Genomic DNA, 18,283 nt, shown 5'->3' with positions numbered 1-18,283 from the left:
GAGACCCAACAATTTGGCTAGAATTCTGATACATCACAAACCACAAGTAAGACTATAAAAATGTAGTTTATACAATATTTAATATTTAGAAGAATTGTCAATCATTTTGTCATTAATAATAACCGTTACAATTGCCAAAGACTGCGGCCATATTTTCATTTTATTGTCTTGTTTTTATCGCCAACACGCACTTAGTTTATAATATATCAGCAATTAACGTTTGATACGACTGCGAACATAATTCCATCGACACACACTTATATTGTACAGGGACATCATTTTATTTTTACTAACAGTTTTAATATTAACCTGGCTATACCTTTGGATCAACGCCGTTTGCTACTCCCTTCCACGACTGGAGTTCGATGATACTGGCGTAATGTACAAACAAATCACTTTACTAGGCATAGGAGGGAAGAAAAGTAGTTCATCCATTTACGTAAACTAGAAAATATTGCGATTTTGAGTTTGATAATTTTCATTAGGTTTTTGTTTAATCAAAATATAGTACAGTATTAACAATGAGTGTTTTACTCATGAACTGAGCTGTCCATGTGGACGTATTCATTATGCAGTGTATATTATACTGCCTACAGCATATTAGCGTACAATATAGAGAATGAAGTTAAATTGAAAAATAATCATAATATGGATATTTAAACACATTTTTGAAAATGGTGGCCGTTCATTTCGATACAGGCTTCTGTTCTAATGTGCATATTATCGCAATATAGACTATTGTACCTAATCCCAATTACCAGTTTCGTACTTCGTACCTATTCTATAAAAGAGTACCTTACGCACTATAAATTCAATCTTCACTTCCTCCCGATCCGAAAAGATAAAATTACTCAGACATACTATCTACTGTCCGTCCAAGTGGTTATGTCGTAGGGTCGTAGAAAGGGGGGAAATCACGTGACAGTTAATTACTTAACGAGGCCCTTTTATTTAAGTTATTTTAAACAGTTGTATAATATTACGTAGACGTCCAATTCCTAACAGAAATTAATGTTCTCAGAAAAGAGCTAAGACAGCCCAGCCACTAGCTGGCGAATAAAAGCTGGTGGGGGAAACCGGGATACGACGTAGGCAAATGGACGATAGTACCTGTGCGAAAATGATTCAGTATTGAAAGCTTTTTCGTCACTGGAAAACGCGAACATATTTTTGGAACGTACTGTTTACTATGACCGTAAGGCTACTATGACTGTATATGCGGTCTTGGATCTGTGTGGAGGACGCTTGAGCTTCATTAGTAGAAGGGGTGGGAGTGAAGTACATTCAAAAACTCAGGTATAATAAAAATTGAAGTAAAAATAAAATGATGTCCCTGTAGAAGTAAACGCAAGAAGAGCTTGCCACGGTAAGCTGCGCGAACTTTCGGAAACGTTCGGGTGCACTCGACCTCGCTTCGATTCGATTGGCAAACTGTCGTCAGTTCTCAGTCGTCTGCTGGCTTGATGTTTCGAGTGAGATTTATCACAGCGCATGTAACGTAACCTAAACCTTGTTGCAGAGTAACTAATAACACAACATTGTTGAAAATACAGAAGCACGATTTTTTTTTTGCATTTAAAATCACTGAATGAAATGACACAGACGTTATAAGAAATATGTAATTGTGTAATAATTGATATTTGACGTTGTAATAAAACACTAATACTGTGTGATTTTATTTAAATGTTCCGATAACTAGGGTACTATGATCGGTTTATTTTAATCTGTATACACTTCCTTACGTTACGAGCGGAGCCTGTTTCGTTTTTCATAAATTTATGAACGTTATAAATAATTCCCTAGTTTGACTGTGTAACGTTTTTATTAGCACTTCCTAATTTAGAGCGAAACGGGGGGCATTGTTAAGTACTTAGAATGTTATACAGAACTCTGTTATTTAACAAACCACTTTGAACTATATAAAACTCCTGACATCAGGGATAAAACGCAGAGTATGTAACGCATACGCTGGCTTCTACCCGCTCTGCACAATACACTCCACGATGCGAACAGCTCAAGACCGCGCTTTCGAATGCGCCCTGTAATCAGCATTAAGTGCTTCATAACAGCCCTGTAACGAGCATGGCGGCACGAGGACCGAATATCGTTCTCTGCGCATGAGTCAAATGGGCAAGCTTTCTTTACGCTTCCTTCTAACATTAATTGACATTGAAAATCGGCATTAGCAGAAACACGTATTCTGGATAGTAGGCCTCCGTGTAACAGCTAATTACAGTGTTGGCGACGTATGGCTCCGGCTTGTAACTGAAGAAGGCTCTGATACACACCCTTTTAATTGCATATTTTATTTACAGTTAATTAAATGAAGAATAAGTCAAGGCCTAATAGCAAAACGAGAATGGAGGAAAAGACCGATATAACATGAAAAAATCTGTCCCTTTCCCGGTTTATTACTTATATTTCTCATGTCTTTCTATCAGTACAAAATGAGCTTCGATATGCGAATATTTCAACGTCAAACACAACGCATAGAACTCTAAAATCAATATTCCGAAAGGTGAATTAATTTTATATCATTCCTTGTCACACAGTTACACCGCAGTCTACTATATACAGTCACGAAGCTTGAGTTGTTGAGGGTACTAGGAACAATAGACTGTGCCGGTACTATTTCGCATTGTCTGTGATGAGCAGGCTTCGAGACTTCGGACCCAATAGAGCAGTTCAGTGGGAAATCCGCATAACGGCGTACTGAGTATAGTGGTAAAGCGTACAGTGGGTGGGGGTACTGTAGAATGAATGCCAACAAATACGCAAAGGAAAACGCTCTGGATTTGAAGGTTCTGACGAATAATTTGGTTTTCATACAAAATGTGTCTGAAAATATTACACGGTTAGAAAAGTCAGAGCAAGAGATGCCGGAAGCCCTCAAATTAATTTAGAAAATGATGCAGAGAATTAATGAGGCATCAAGTACACCGGTTACTGAACGTGTAAAACAAAAGTGTAAATCAATTTTATATAAAAATAACGGATATGGAACATTGTGTAACATAAACAGCAAATTAGTGGACATAGAGTCACCCGAGAATAAAGGACTGTCTCTTAGTGACTGCAATGATGTTACGTTTTTTCGTTTTGCTCCTATCACGTCATGCGACGTAGAGCGCAGCTTTCTACAGTACAAACTTTGGCAGATAACCGAAAAAGATTTACGTTTGAGACACTGAGAATGTACCTTGTAGTACATTGCAATTCGGTACTGTAACTGCACTTCCTAAAGACGACCAATAGGATAAATGAAAATTTAAAATTGCTACATGCTTATTTCCACCATTAACACTGTGTATAATTAAACACAAATGCTTATAAAAGACAGGAGAATAAATGCTTTTCACATTCTTTTGACATTATCATTGTGTAATGTATATTTACCTTCAGAATGTACATATGTGTGTTTCCCCATACTACCGTACTCTACTCTAAACACCAACGTTGTTACCTCAACACATCTCTATTTATCTGCAGCGAGTCAACAACCTACAGTGAATGCACAGTAAACTTATTGTATCGGGTCTAAAGTCTCGAAGCCTGGTGATGAGGCAATAGTAGCGATCCTAGTGGTTAGCAACTATCTATGAATACATATTCCCTACGTATTGAGCTTCGTGACTGTATGTACTAGACTGTGATTACACTGTGCTCCGACCACTGGAACTAACTTGATATTTGTCTATATTGTGGCAAAAAACAAATTTTTAACAGCATTAGATTTAGAACAAATACCCTTACTTATAACTTTCAGCAGATCTGTCACTAGTTATTTTAAACCGATTGAAAACATTAAATCAATAAAGTGCAACGAATATACTGAGAGTATTCCAGGAAAACCTTCAATTCAAAACAACTGTGATATTGACACAGCAATACAGATGTTTTGTGATACCATTACAATAACTGTTGATGAAATAACATTTTTTTGCCTAAAACATGACGTAATACCAGTAAATTCACAGAATTGCACTTTCTCGTTAAAGCTAAAACACCAAGCAAGGCGCCATTGGTATTGCTTTGCAGATGTCCAAGCGAAGAGAACTTACTGTCAATAAGAGCGAACAACAAGCAGGAAAAATCAAGTTTGTGTAGTGCAAGAATTTGTAAACGAAGCTAATGACTTTCAACAGAAAGAAGACATTTTTGAACTTCCACTAAAAGACTGCTTCGAAAAACAAAATAAAAATATCCTTTTTCTATGCAAGATAATGCAGGCTATATGAGTTATTAACCTTTAAACAAAGTAGAAATTCTAGCCGATAGTTTCTGTGAAAGATTCAGCTCATGTACACAAACTTCGGATGATAATTTCACTACGGATGTTACTCAGCAAGTAAAAGCAATATTTGAAGGGTTCAGAGCCATAGTGGGCCAAGCGCCATTTATTAAAAACGGAGAACGCAAGGGTTAAAGTTAAGTGAATACCATAGTTTAATGAAGACTGATATATCATTCAGTTTTAATGTTTATACTTTATACAGTATTACTTGGTATATGATTCATATAACTAAAAAACAATCCAACATTTTGTGATGAAATTTTTTGTGTGTTTTTATGCATGTCATATCTACATTATGGTGCAACATCACTCTTCTACCTTTAATAGATTGTCTGATAAAAAAAATGCATTATAAAGGTCAAATATCAGTATTTTCTTTTAACACAAAATTAAAAAAAATATATTTATTAAGGAATGTAGTTGAAAGAGAATGATATTGTAAACATGAGTTTCAGAAATAAAATAAAAGAGAGAGAACATGAAAAAGTTAACAAGTTTATGAGTTATGAGGGAAACGCTTCATCACTGCACAGTGAACTACCACTATTATGAATTTAAAACGTATAGGCCTATATAAATATTTTTTTTAAATCGTAAAAATATTTTTTTCACATAGCAGTAGGACAGCGTTTTACAAATACCAATTTTAATTATTACACAAGATACAGTAATGGAGAAAAAAATGTTGAATATTTCCAAACATTTTACTGCTGTAAGCTATACCTAACCCATTACGTTATATCACAGTCTAGTATATACAGTCACGAAGCTCAATACGTAGGAAATATGCATCCATACATAGTTGCTAACCACTACGATAGCTAGTATCGCCTGATCACAGACAATGCGAAATAGTACCGGCACAGTCTATTGTTCCTAGTACCCTCAAAACTCAAGCTTCGTGACTGTATATACTAGACTGGTTATATTTTGTGATAGGCTTATATATCTGTCCGTCTGTCTCTCTCCCTTTCCTACCGTCTCTCCTCCTCCTACCGTCTCTCCCTCCCTCTCTCTCCCGATCTTTCTCTCTCTCTCTCCCTCTCTCTCCCTTTCTCTCTCTCTCTCTCTCTCTCTCTCTCTCTCTCAATCTCATGTTCTCTCTCAACGACCAGAAATCTGCGGAGTTATTACATACATAAAATGAAATAATAACATAAAACATTCCACAGATTAGGCAAATTAGGATTTACGAGAAACATGACTGTCCCTTGGTTTCGTTTGGCTTTTCGAGGGCCCGATATGGGGCGGATCCATGCACTTAGGTACTCATAGGCTCATTATGCGCCCTTCATATAAGTTGATTATCTGAAAAGTGGTCTGGATGATATTCGTGAATCCATTGTTGATAGGTGCTCATCCTGCCTCATTCCTGACAGAGCTAGGTCTCAAGCCCTTGTAATCTATGTGAACATCGGAGATAGCTTTCTTCCATAAGACTTCACCGGATTCTATTTTTAATCATTACAGATGATAGGTAAGATGAGGTAGAGATGGCGAGTGTTTCTGCAATGAAAGAGGGAACGTAGAGTTCACCGAGAAAACCCTCTACAACGTATGTTTTTGTCCATCACAAATTCTATCTCTACCAGACCTGGAATCGAAACTCGTCACCCGGATGGAAGCAAAGATCAGCACAGCATGGGATACGACAGAAGAAATTAAATGTGAGAGGCGAAGGAAAATGGACATACATCAAATCTGTATGAGACGGAGATCAACTTTCTTGCGAGGGATCGAATCCGGATCTATTTAATTAGTAATCATGTAAATCATAAATGAGCTTATATTGAAAGATAAATAAATAAATAAATAAATAAAAATAAATAGATAAATAAATAAAAATAAATAGATAAATAAATAAAAAAAATAAATAAATAAATAGAGAAATAAATAAAAATAAATAGATAAATAAATGAATGAATAAATAAATAAACAAATAAATAAATAAATAAATAAATATTTGAATAAATAAATAAATAAATAAATAAATAGATAAATAAATAAATAAACAAATAAATAAATACGCACGTAAATAAATGCGCTTGACGGAAAGCTAGGATATAATATGCGTTTGACGTGTTACTTGAGAAGAGTAAAATTCACGGGAAAAAAATTTACGTTGAACTTCCAGATTATCACAGTCATATTTATACTTACTTACAAATGGCTTTTAAGGAACCCAGAGGTTCATTGCCGCCCTCACGTAAGCCCGCCATCGGTCCCTATCCTGTGCAGGATTAATCCAGTCTCTATCATCATATCCTACCTCCCTCAAATCCATTTTAATATTATCTTCCCATCTTCGTCTCGGCCTCCCCAAAGGTCTTTTTCCTTCCGATCTCCGAATTAACACTCTATATGCATTTCTGGATTCGCCCATACGTGCTACATGCCCTATCCATCTCACACGTCTGGATTTAATGTTCCTAATTATGTCAGGTGAAGAATACAATGCGTGCAGTTCTGCGTTGTGTAACTTTCTGCATTCTCCTGTAACTTCATCCCTCTTAGCCCCAAATATTTTCCTAAGAACCTTATTCTCAAACGCTCTTAATCTCTGTTCCTCTCTCAAAGTGAGAGTCCAAGTTTCACAACCATACAGAACAACCGGTAATATAACTGTTTTATAAATTCTAACTTTCAGATTTTTTGACGGCAGGGTAGATGATAAAAGCTTCTCAACTGAATAATAACAGGCATTTCCCATATTTATTCTGCGTTTAATTTCCTCCCGAATGTCATTTATATTTGTTACTGTTGCTCCCAGATATTTTAATTTTTCCACCTAATGGAAGGATAAATTTCCAATTTTTACATTTCCATTTCGTACAATATTCTGGTCACGAGAGATAATCATATACTTTGTCTTTTCGGAATTTACTTCCAAACACATCTCTTTACTTGCTTCAAGTAAAATTCCCATATTTTCCCTAATCGATTGTGGATTTTCTCCTAACATAATCATGTCATCCGCATAGACAAGAAGCTGATGTAATCCGTTCAATTCCAAACCCTGTCTTTCCTAATGGCATATTCTAGAGCGAAGTTGAAAGGTAAAGGTGATAGTGCATCTCCCTGCTTTAGCCCGCAGTGAGTTAGAAAAGCTTCAGATAGAAACTGGCCCAGTCATATTTATATGTGTTCAAAATTGCTTTCAGCAGATTGTAGACTAATATTAACATACCAAATAGACGACGAGTGGGATGAAGATGGGGCCGAGCATGCCCACCACCGAACTGGTGCTCATGCCCAGACCGCGCACCACAGTAGGGTACAACTCTGATGCCATCAGGGGCAGCACAACGAAGGACGACGAAATCCCCATTTTGCCGACACAGTACAGAACCAGGGTGACTCCCGTGTCTGAAACAGCAATAATTTCCGTAGTCAGTCTTGTTAGGCCAGTACCGTCAAGTCATCAAGTAGGAAAAGGCCGCGTTTGTGGCTCAGCACTGAAGTTTCATCCAGGCCCGGCCCGATGGAAAAATCAAATATTAGATATAGAAGTTTTTATCGGGGTACTCCCGTTTACCTCTTTCATTTGACCATCATTCTCCACCTCCCCTCACTTCATTTATCATCTAAATAGAGAACAGTATTTTTTAAATCTTCGATATAGATTCACAGAGATTGGGCGTTAGGGCTCTGGGGTTTATCAGGTACTCGTCCGTGGATAGGACATGGCTCTATCGGGATTGAGTCAGGATGACCCGCCTGTCGGATTTCGAACAATCATCGCATATTAAGGGCACATAGCAGGTCACTGTGTGCGTGGATCCGTCTGCAGTTCAGCTCTAACCGTTTCAGAAGCAAAAATTTAGGATGTGAAGATGTTGCCGGAAAATCATTTCGGAGACTCCTGGAAAACCCCTAATTTAATGTATTACAAAGAAGTAATTGGTGGAATGGTAACGTCTTCAAAGGACTAACTGCGAGCCACGTGATCCTGAAGTGCATGCTAACACTAACACAATTTTTGGAGAGAATCACTGCTGCATTGTATCACATCTCATGTTAGGCCTACATGGAACTTAAACAATACTGTTTTATAATAGTACATTATGAAACGAGCCTATAATGGTTTCATACGACTTTTTATGCTCGACCATATTTCTAACTTGAAATTATTCATAAGTATTCATGTTATTCTTATCTGACTGGGGAGCGGAACTGACCTTGTGCAATATCTCGTAAATTGTGAGATGTGCGTAGACGCGAAAGTATTGATTTTTTTCGAGACACAAATGTCATTGACCTTTATATAATCTAAAGAGTAAAATAAACAATCTTGATATAACTTTGAAATTGATTTAGACATTGAAAAACGAGATGACAAATTGAATTTATTTGAATATTATTTACAATTAACGCTAATTATTATAGTAACAGAACCTAACCTCTGCGACAGTATTGGATTTCCAGCCTCCGTGACGTTTCGCTAGTTGTCTTTCGATTGCATATCCGAGAATAATTCGATACTTGCGCTTTCATATTGCTACAACGGTGTTTTCTGATTGGTGGAATATCTGAACCTTAATGAATAGGTGTACTTTAACGAGGTCCATTAAAGGGCTCCTACCATGTGTATAATTACTACATTAAGGCATGGTCGAGCATAAAATATGCAATAACATTAAGTTTTTGTAAGAAATCACTACTTTTTTGTATCACGTCTCATATTACATGGAACTTAAATGGTATTGCTTTAGGAAAGGAATGTATAATAATAAATAAAATATACTGTTGTAAATTTAATTTCATTGATGCTCTATAGAAACACAACTGCAAAACCTGTTTAATGTAAATGAAAACATTTTAAACTCCGAAACTAATGGAACGAATCTCTTAAAAATATGGGTTCTAATGATATGCCGTTGTTAGCAGAAGTGGAAATGATACTAAATGATATGCTACTGGAGCTAAATGACAGCTGTGAGTAGTATCGGATGAAGACAAATTCAAATAAGACGAAGACCATGGTCATAGGAAGAAACTTGCGAATTCTAAGTAAGGCAGTAGAGCAAGTGGACAGCTTCAGATACTTGGGGTGTACTATAAGCAGTAACATGAGCTGCTGCCAGGAAATCAAGAGGGGGATAGCAATGGCCATGGAAGCTTTTAATAGAAAAAGGAGCATCTACTGCGGACCTGTGGAAAAAGAACTAAAGAAGTGACTAGTGGAGTGTTTTGTATGGAGTGTGGCACTGTATGGGGCAGAAACATGGACATTACGACGAAGTAAAGAGAAGCGAATAGAAGCATTTGAAATGTGTATATGGAGAAGAATGGAACGTGTGAAATGTACAGACAGAATAAGAAATGAAGCTGTATTGGATAGAGTGGGTGAAGAAAGAATGATGCTGAAACTAATCAGGAAGAGGAAAAGGAATTGGTTGAGTCACTGGCTGAGAAGAAACTTTTTTTTTATTTTTTTTAGTAGGTTATTTTACGACGCTTTATCAACATCTAGGTTATTTAGCGTCTGAATGAGATGAAGGTGATAATGCCGGTGAAATGAGTCCGGGATCCAACACCGAAAGTTACCCAGCATTTGCTCATGTTGGGTTGAGGGAAAACCCCGGAAAAAACCTCAACCAGGTAACTTGCCCCGACCGGGAATCGAACCCGGGCCACCTGGTTTCGCGGCTAGACGTGCTAACCGTTACTCCACAGGCGTGGACGAAGAAGAAACTTCCTACTGAATGATGCATTGGAAGGAATGGTGAACGGGAGAAGAGTTGGGGGCAGAAGAAGATACCAGATGATAGACGACATTAAGATATATGGATCATATGAGGAAACAAAGAGGAAGGCAGAAAATAGGAAAGGCTAAAGAAAGCTGGGTTTGCAGTGAAATACCTGTCCTTGGGCAGAACACTAAATGAAAATAGAAAATAATATATATTTACAAACGCATATTCAAAAAGAAATTGCATTAATCGTAGTTACTGAGTCCCACTTTTCCCTGAATCTAAAATTATGCATTTAACAGGTTTAAAACGAACCCCCCTATTATTTGTAATATCGTCTTCAATATCCTTTATGCTTCAGGATTTTCTGTCTGTAATAGTAACATTTGGCTTTTAATAGATTTTCCTATATTTCTTGTGCCTATTTATTTGTATCGAGAATATTATTCCGCATTTTAGAACTATTCATCATCGTCATAATCATAATCATAATCATAATCATCATCATCAGCCATACAGGTTATAGTCCCAGAAAGACTGTTACGATCCACAAATTTTTCGGCCCATCTCTTCATTGGACGTCCAGTTGATCTCCTGCCTCTAGGTTGGTAATGCAGAATTCACGGGGGATTCTAGTCCTAGACATACGTCTCACATGCTGACGTCAGTTATCTTGATAGTGACATTATGTCTGCTAGTATAGAGTTCATTTCAAGTTCCTTTAAGATGTCTTCATTTCTTTTATGGTCCCACTTAGTATAGCCAGCTGTTCGGCGCATGAATCACATTTCACTAGCAGTGATTATACTTGCGTCATATTTCCCTGAGTCTATGCTTGACTTCCATAGCGCAGAACTGGTCGTGCTATGCTAAGGTTTTATACAGACGAGTGCGGGTATATTCACTACATTGAAATGATGCATCTATTTGTATCGCTTCTTTTTATTTATATCTACTGTTTATCTGTTATTTTTATCTGATAATGTTATTGTTATCTGATATAGTGTGTACCTTGCAATATTTCACTTCGTTTATTTGTTTTTGTTTGTCTGTTTTTCATTATCTATATTTAACATCCAGTAATAACGTTGACACCTAAAAAATCTTGTAACATTCTCCTTCCCATGGCACAAAATATAAAGAGGGAGTGGTACTATACCAATAGAAAACATGCTTTTTTCGATAATACTTGTTCTCGTCATGGTAAAGAGAGATTTTTAAGATTGTAGAAGAACTTATTCTATTGTCGATAATGTAAAAAGAAAACTACGTTTCGAAAGTTGGTGAACAAAAATGGGGCAAGAAAGAGTTCCCATTTGCTGCGTTCGTTACAAACAATCAAAGACAATCATGAGAATGCGAGTTATGTACGGAAAGAAACGAAGATCATATTATGAGGGTTCCAAGACAGAAGGACAGTATAGTGGACGAAAGCTAATGCATATCAACAGTTAAAATAAGCAGGATCAGTTCAAAACGTGTATAACAAAGGTATTATGGAGAAGTTTATAACGAATTTTCCAACTGAACACATCTTTCTGTAGAATCTGTATGTGAACTTTTGTGCGGACCGGAGAACGCGAATTCGATTATGCGCAATGTTCAAAACATACAGAGGTGAGCCTGCCTGGAGAGAAATAAAAAAATAGGTTGCAGCCGTCAAATTACTCTTCAAGGAACGACCACTCATATAAATTGAGGGAAAGAAGACAGAGGACGGACACTGGAAAGTTTTCTTTTCTCAATCGTACTATCAGGGACTGGAATGCTTTACCTGCAGATTTACTAAAGGCTTTACCAACAACCAAAAATGTATTTAAAAATAGGCTTAAGGACTTTACTAATAGACGGTAGTATATTATACACACTACTTAAAGGGTGTAATTGATATCTTGTTATTTGAAGTGTACTATCAGTGAGGAAGTGTATTGTGTCAGTGAAGTGTGTAGTGTCAGTGAATACTATTGTGTAAGTGAAGTGTGTTGGTGTCAGTGAAGTGGCTGTGCAAAGTATTTGAACAGTGAAATGGTTGGAAGTGTTAGTGAAATCAGGTAGAACCAGTGAGTGAGTGGACAGTGAAATAAGTGTAATGCCGAAAGGTACTTGTGCAGGTATGATACTGTCACACTCGTGGGTCTTAGTTCGAACTTAGGGTTAAGATACAAATTAGATTTACTTTAAATGTTATTTTAAGTGACCATGCTTCTTTTAATTTAGGATGCTTCTTGTTATTATTATTATTATTATTATTATTATTATTAATTATTGTTTTTTATTAGTTGTGTTTATTATTAATTGTCATTATTGAGTGTAATTAGTTACCACTGCCACCGGTATGTACCCATTTGCAGTGTGAATAAATACATACATACATACATACATACATACAAATCTGTCATAAGACTATTTCCAATTTAACAATACATTTTTCAACGATGGCATTGCAACGGACTTACCGCTTTCGTCTCTTATCGGCATGATCTATACCAAGGGCGTCCCTCAATAATTATTAACACACCATTGCTTTATCCCTCAATAATAATTATTATTAACACACCGTTGCTTTCTTCCACAATAATAACACACTATTGCTTTCACCCTCAGTAACAACACACCATTGCTTTCTTCATCAATAACAACATATCATTTCTTTCTCCCTCGTTCAGAACGACAGAAATGTTACGTAATCGCTATAATTCTCAAAATAATGCTTTTAAATGGTTACTTAAGTAGACAAAAATTTCTGAACGTGTGAACTGGAGTACCCCGATAAATAATAACGCGAAAATAACCCAGTCTGTATTAAATTACCAACAATTTAAATTAAAAATTTCTATATGAAAACTCAATTCACCAGTCATCTCTATGAAGTTTGTTCACGGGTTATAATAATTACAGGTATGGTAAGTTGCGTTCACAATTTATTTTTTTGCAAATTTCAGACTTCATTTGTCGGTATATTTCGTAATTACAGCTTTACAATACGGATCATGCTTTATATAAGCTAATTAAAATACATCGGCATATGATACTGTGGTGTTTAAAATTAAGTACAATTTGAAAGGCTGATAACAGATCTAGTTAAACTTTAATTATAGTCGAATTACAAATTCGTTGACATTCGGTAACAGCTAGTTAGTATCTGCAAACTGCTGTGTTCTCTCTACACTTATTTATCCTTCGTGTTAACATTTAAATCACCACTATTTGTCGAACACGTAGCTCTAATTGGATTTCATCACATTCAGTTTCCAGTCATAAACTGAAGCCATCATTGATGAATGGCACGAGTGTGTGCTTCAGCATAATGTCAAATAGACAGACTGGAGTGTGCAGTTGAATGCGTAACATTTGTGCAATTAATTGGACATAAAACAAAGACTCATTAATATAAGCACATTATTATACGGTGAAATTAGCAGCAAACGAGTAATGAAACATCATTAACATTAAAAATATAGTAAAGTAAAACGCATTCTGAATTAAAACTACAAAACGCAACACAAACTGAGTCATAGGAACCTTAAAAGATTTGAGAATCAAACTTTGAAAACCCATTTTCAGGAAATACACTTCAGATCAGTAGCGGCTGGTGGTCAAAATAATGAGTGTGCTACAATCTCTATATAGGCCTACACTTATATGTATTTATCTTAATTTGGAGTCTCGCCTAGTGATGAAACATGAAGTCTATACGACGTTCTTTCGTACTGCACTCGTCATTTGGTGTTAAACCCCTCCATCTTGGACATCATACACATTTCTATTGACAGTATTGCAAGAGCAGGGAGACGATCCTGGGACATAGTGTTCCTTAAAAATGTTTTTATGCGTTTCAAGAAAGAAAAACATCTTTCTGGCTCAGCAGTGGTCATTGATGTTGTAACCAAAATATTTAACAACTTCGTTACTTCACAGAATGGATCCTGTAAATTGTTATTTGTAACAATTGAACAGCCATCTACATTCTGGAAATCAGGTATTCCATATAGAACTCCAAGTTGTGTCTGTAACACTCTTTTGTTCAGTATAGTATAGCTGTTGACAACAACTTTAACTGGTAGATGGCAGCAGCAGTCGGACACTTGAATTATCATATACATTATAAATAGTTCCGAATTCATCCACAATCAAGCATTCTTTCGTTACGCTTTACTTTTGCAATCTCCAAGCTGTGTTGTGCTGAAGCTGACTACAGCACTTTCCCGCGTAAAAATAGCCAATCAGAGCAGTGATTTCAGCTTCGCACATGCGCATAACTGTCTACATTCTCATGTGGAGTTTTGAGTAGCACAACGAACCCCTGAGGCACCAAAGAGCAAAAAGCGAAGACTAAACACTCTATAACGCTTCATGAACATAACCACGGGAAATTGTCAAATGACAGATCAAATACTATGGTATTACAAATACATTATTTGAGCAAAAATTATCATTGTGCTGTAGCACTGCTTCAGATACCAAAAACTTATATGTCTGGAATGAATAAAATATGTTCTGTAGTGAAATATTAAATTTTTTTTTTGCCTTAGATTCTTATAAAATTTAACCATTGAAAAAAAAACTCGTTTTGAAAGTTTAATTCTTACGTCCTCACTTTTATGGGGATTAATAATACCGAATATTTACACCAAGCAGGATTTCCGGTTCTTCACGTGATAGTCCTGTTGAATGGCAAATGCTTATAACAAGGCAGGACGAATATATTCCGGGTCAACTTACTTCATACCCTAAGTCTGAAACCTAACCATTTTCCCCTCATTACTACATATATTAGTGGATTGTGGTGATTTTATAGTTTGTAGGTTGAATTTTCTTTTGCCAACTTCGTTTCGAATTTCGATACTGACAAATACTACAAATAGTAGTGATTTTGTATCTGGTATGTTGGCAGCGAAAAAAAATATTGACAATATTTTTGTCGGTATTGGAGTTCCATGAAATTAAAATTGTACTAGATTTCTGAGCCGGTTACTGGAAGCTAGTGAAATTTGAACATACTAATTACACTGAACAACAAATTTTTAGTTTTTGTCTTGCTACGAAATAAAAATAGGTGAATATTACTATTATGTGTGCCCTAAATATGAATTTAAAATCCAAATTGCCCCATCACGTACCATTTTCCGGGGAAAATGAATTGAATTTTTTTATGACAAAACTTATTTATTTCTAATTTTTCACCGCTACTGATAAAATTACAACACACTAGGGATTCAAAATTCCTCATAATACTTGAAAAATATGTCCTGGATACAAAAATGATATTACATAGTTTAAAACACGACAACAATAAAAATTTTGTATGCATATAATGAGAAAAATCTCGGAATTTGAACTTACATTTAAAATAATTATCTGGATGACCTCTGTTTATAACTGTAATCGGGACTGTCTTTTACAAGAAACCAACAATAGTCTGCAAGCATGCTGGATGATGATCTTCTTTTATATTGTCTTTCCATTTCAGATATTAATTGATGAAATCTTTCCCCCATGCTCTTCGCTTACCGCTCCAAAGTTAGGAGGAAAGAAATTCAAATGAGAATGTAAGAAGTGTATTTTGAGAGACATATTACACTAAATTTTGTCATATGCACATAGCATGGTTTCCACAACAAGTTCTATGTAGTTCTCTGCCCTAGAATTTCCAAGGAAATTTGAGCAAACGTCTTTGAAAGCGCGCCATGCCATTCTTTCTGTAACGGAAAGTTTTCTCTCAAACAAAAAGGGTCAACCATACCTTTGTGAACTTGTGGACGGATGAAAATGCCCTCTTTTAATTTGCTTTCACTCAAACTGGTGAACTTTTCTTATAAATACTGAAAACCATACCCTGGTTTGTTCATTGTATAGACCTCACTTTGAACTGTTATGAAATTTACTTAATAGAAGAGACCAATATCTGATTATTTATTAGAAGTACAAAAGAACATGCCGACAACCATAATAAACCGTAAATAAGTCATAAACTCATAAAATGCATTAGCTTTTGTTTTGGTTTATATCCCCAACTCGCGCCAGAGGTTTCCTGGGGAAGCGCTTATCGAAAAGTGAATTCATAGCATATCTTAAAAACCTTACGTGATATGAAGAAAAGAGATGCATTTTCGGATTCAGCGCACATCAAACCATAAGGGACACAATGTTTTAAGTCGGAGCAAAATTCTTGTTTTTCAGTGTAATTAATTAATATCTGTATTAATATTAATACATAATAGTTATTTTAAGTGTTGCGTTGTGGTTATAATTCAAGACCATAGTGAGGTAAACTTTCGGAGTTAGTACTAATAATTTCATGCAGTCAAACAAAATACATCTTTAGGTTTGGTCTCGTGAATCAATTGTTTAGACAAAGCAATGAATTTCGTATTGCTAGAGAAAATACTTGATATATTGATTCCTTTTGCGTATAGTTTACCTACGAAAATATGTTACAAATTATTGAATTATTTAGAATAACCTGCCAACATAAAGTAAATAAGTCATTTAGTACGTAGGATCATGCGATATCTGGTAACAGTTGGCAACACTGACAAGACGGCAATATCTGCTGTGTAGGAACTGTTACTATGTGTTCCTCACTATACCTTATCCCACAATTTTTTTTTTCAGAAACAGCTATAATTAAATTTGAGCACATTATTAGTAGTTACTTTATATGAAGGAATTTAAACATAACTGTTAAAAAACGAATGGCGGTTAGTTGCGTCCTAATTAAGCCACTCACCCACTAAGAGGACGGTTAGTTGCGTCCCTTCTACCCGACTTGTTATTGGAGTATATGTCATATGTGCCCTTATTTTCTCTTTGCTGCCAAATAAACAAATCGAAAGATATCAGAGTCTGCCGGTTTCACATAGGCCAGAATTGGTGGAAAAATTTCAAAATTTATGTTTAGCAGCAGAATTTAAAGCAAACTCAGAAAAAGGTAAGTTTCTGAAGTACTTTTTTGGCTTACCCTTTTTTAACCCAGAAGATATCGATGACTATATTACTGAAGATATCATGAGCATTCAGTCTGGATGCGAAAGAATTGCAGTGTTTACTGATTACATTTTTGATAATTATAATTATAACGAAGTCCTGTTTCCACCGGTTATTTGGGCAGCGTTCAGTAAAATGACAAATCGTACAACAAACAACTACAGATCTTTTCACGCTAAATGTCTACACATCTCATCCAGTCATCTACGATTTTGTTGACGTTCTGAAGGAAATACAGCGTGATGTACGGTATATCAAAAAAAGAAGCACAGAAGGAAGAAAGAAAAAAAAATATAGTGGAGAAAGATATATTTCTCAAAGAAGAAATGGCAAAATAATAAACAACCCTATATAGTAGAGAAAGGTCTATTTCTCAGAGAACAAATGGCAAAATATAAACAATGCCATATGTCGATTTTATTTTGTAAAATCACTGTCATATAAGTTTTTGTCTAATTGTAAGAAACTCATGGAAACTAAACAAAACTACGTATTTCTAGTGGCTACATGCATTTTTGTTTTGAGTGTCCATGCAGTCAACCTCCTCGTAATATCACTTGGGTAACGCTAATGAACTGATTAACGAATGCTAAGGGACGCAACTGACCGGTAATTGAATCAGTGGGTGGACGCAACTAACCTGATTCTTACTTGTGAGGACGCAATTAACCAAACCCGCAAAAAACATATCTTCACGTTTCGTAATTAAATTTTAACTAATTACAGCAAAAATGTCACATTTAAAAAGCCCTTTTACCTAAAAACCATCGATACGATAGTGGACGAATATCGTATGTCTATGAAGAGAGTCCAGATCATCATTTCCTAGCAGGCAATCGATCGAGGTTAACTAGATTTATTGCTGATTATGCAAAATAGTAAACATGCCCATAGACACATCATTGAAACGTAAAGCAAGAAATGTAACTTGATCCTAGCAATGGAAAGAATTGATATGATGAGCACCGTTCTTCTTCCGCATTTCTTCCCTGGATAAGACTCTATAGTACATTTTACACAGGCTGAGACTGATCCAGTGCCGGTCTAAAATAAGACAATAAATGAAATTAGAAAAAAATGGTTGAAATCCAGTTTTGAATTATGCGCTATTGTCTCTAGAAGAATTTAGATATGTGATTTATATTTACTTCGAACATGGATTCTTTACAAACAGATTTTACTGAGCCTATATCCATTTCAAAATAATTAATGAAAACGACTGATAAACTTTTACTTTATACTGAATAGGAAAAGTGTTATCAATCGGTAACATAAAGCATGAAAGGAAGGCGTTTTCATCGTGTTAATC

At 35.7% G+C, this 18,283-nt stretch overlaps 1 protein-coding gene across 1 annotated transcript in view; it reads right to left on the bottom strand.

The window, feature by feature from the left end:
- LOC138713707 (beta-alanine transporter-like) overlaps positions 1–18,283 on the bottom strand; it is a 1,405,169-nt gene that overhangs the window by 22,826 nt on the left and 1,364,060 nt on the right. The window contains exon 10 of the mRNA XM_069846007.1: positions 7,482–7,660. Coding sequence (XP_069702108.1) covers positions 7,482–7,660 — 179 coding nt within the window. The remainder of the gene's footprint in view (positions 1–7,481; positions 7,661–18,283) is intronic.

Source organism: Periplaneta americana, chromosome 14 (assembly GCF_040183065.1).
Source record: "Periplaneta americana isolate PAMFEO1 chromosome 14, P.americana_PAMFEO1_priV1, whole genome shotgun sequence".
NCBI lineage: Eukaryota > Metazoa > Arthropoda > Insecta > Blattodea > Blattidae > Periplaneta > Periplaneta americana.
Note: the sequence above shows the minus strand (reverse complement) of the source record. Positions and strands in the feature narration are given on the sequence as shown.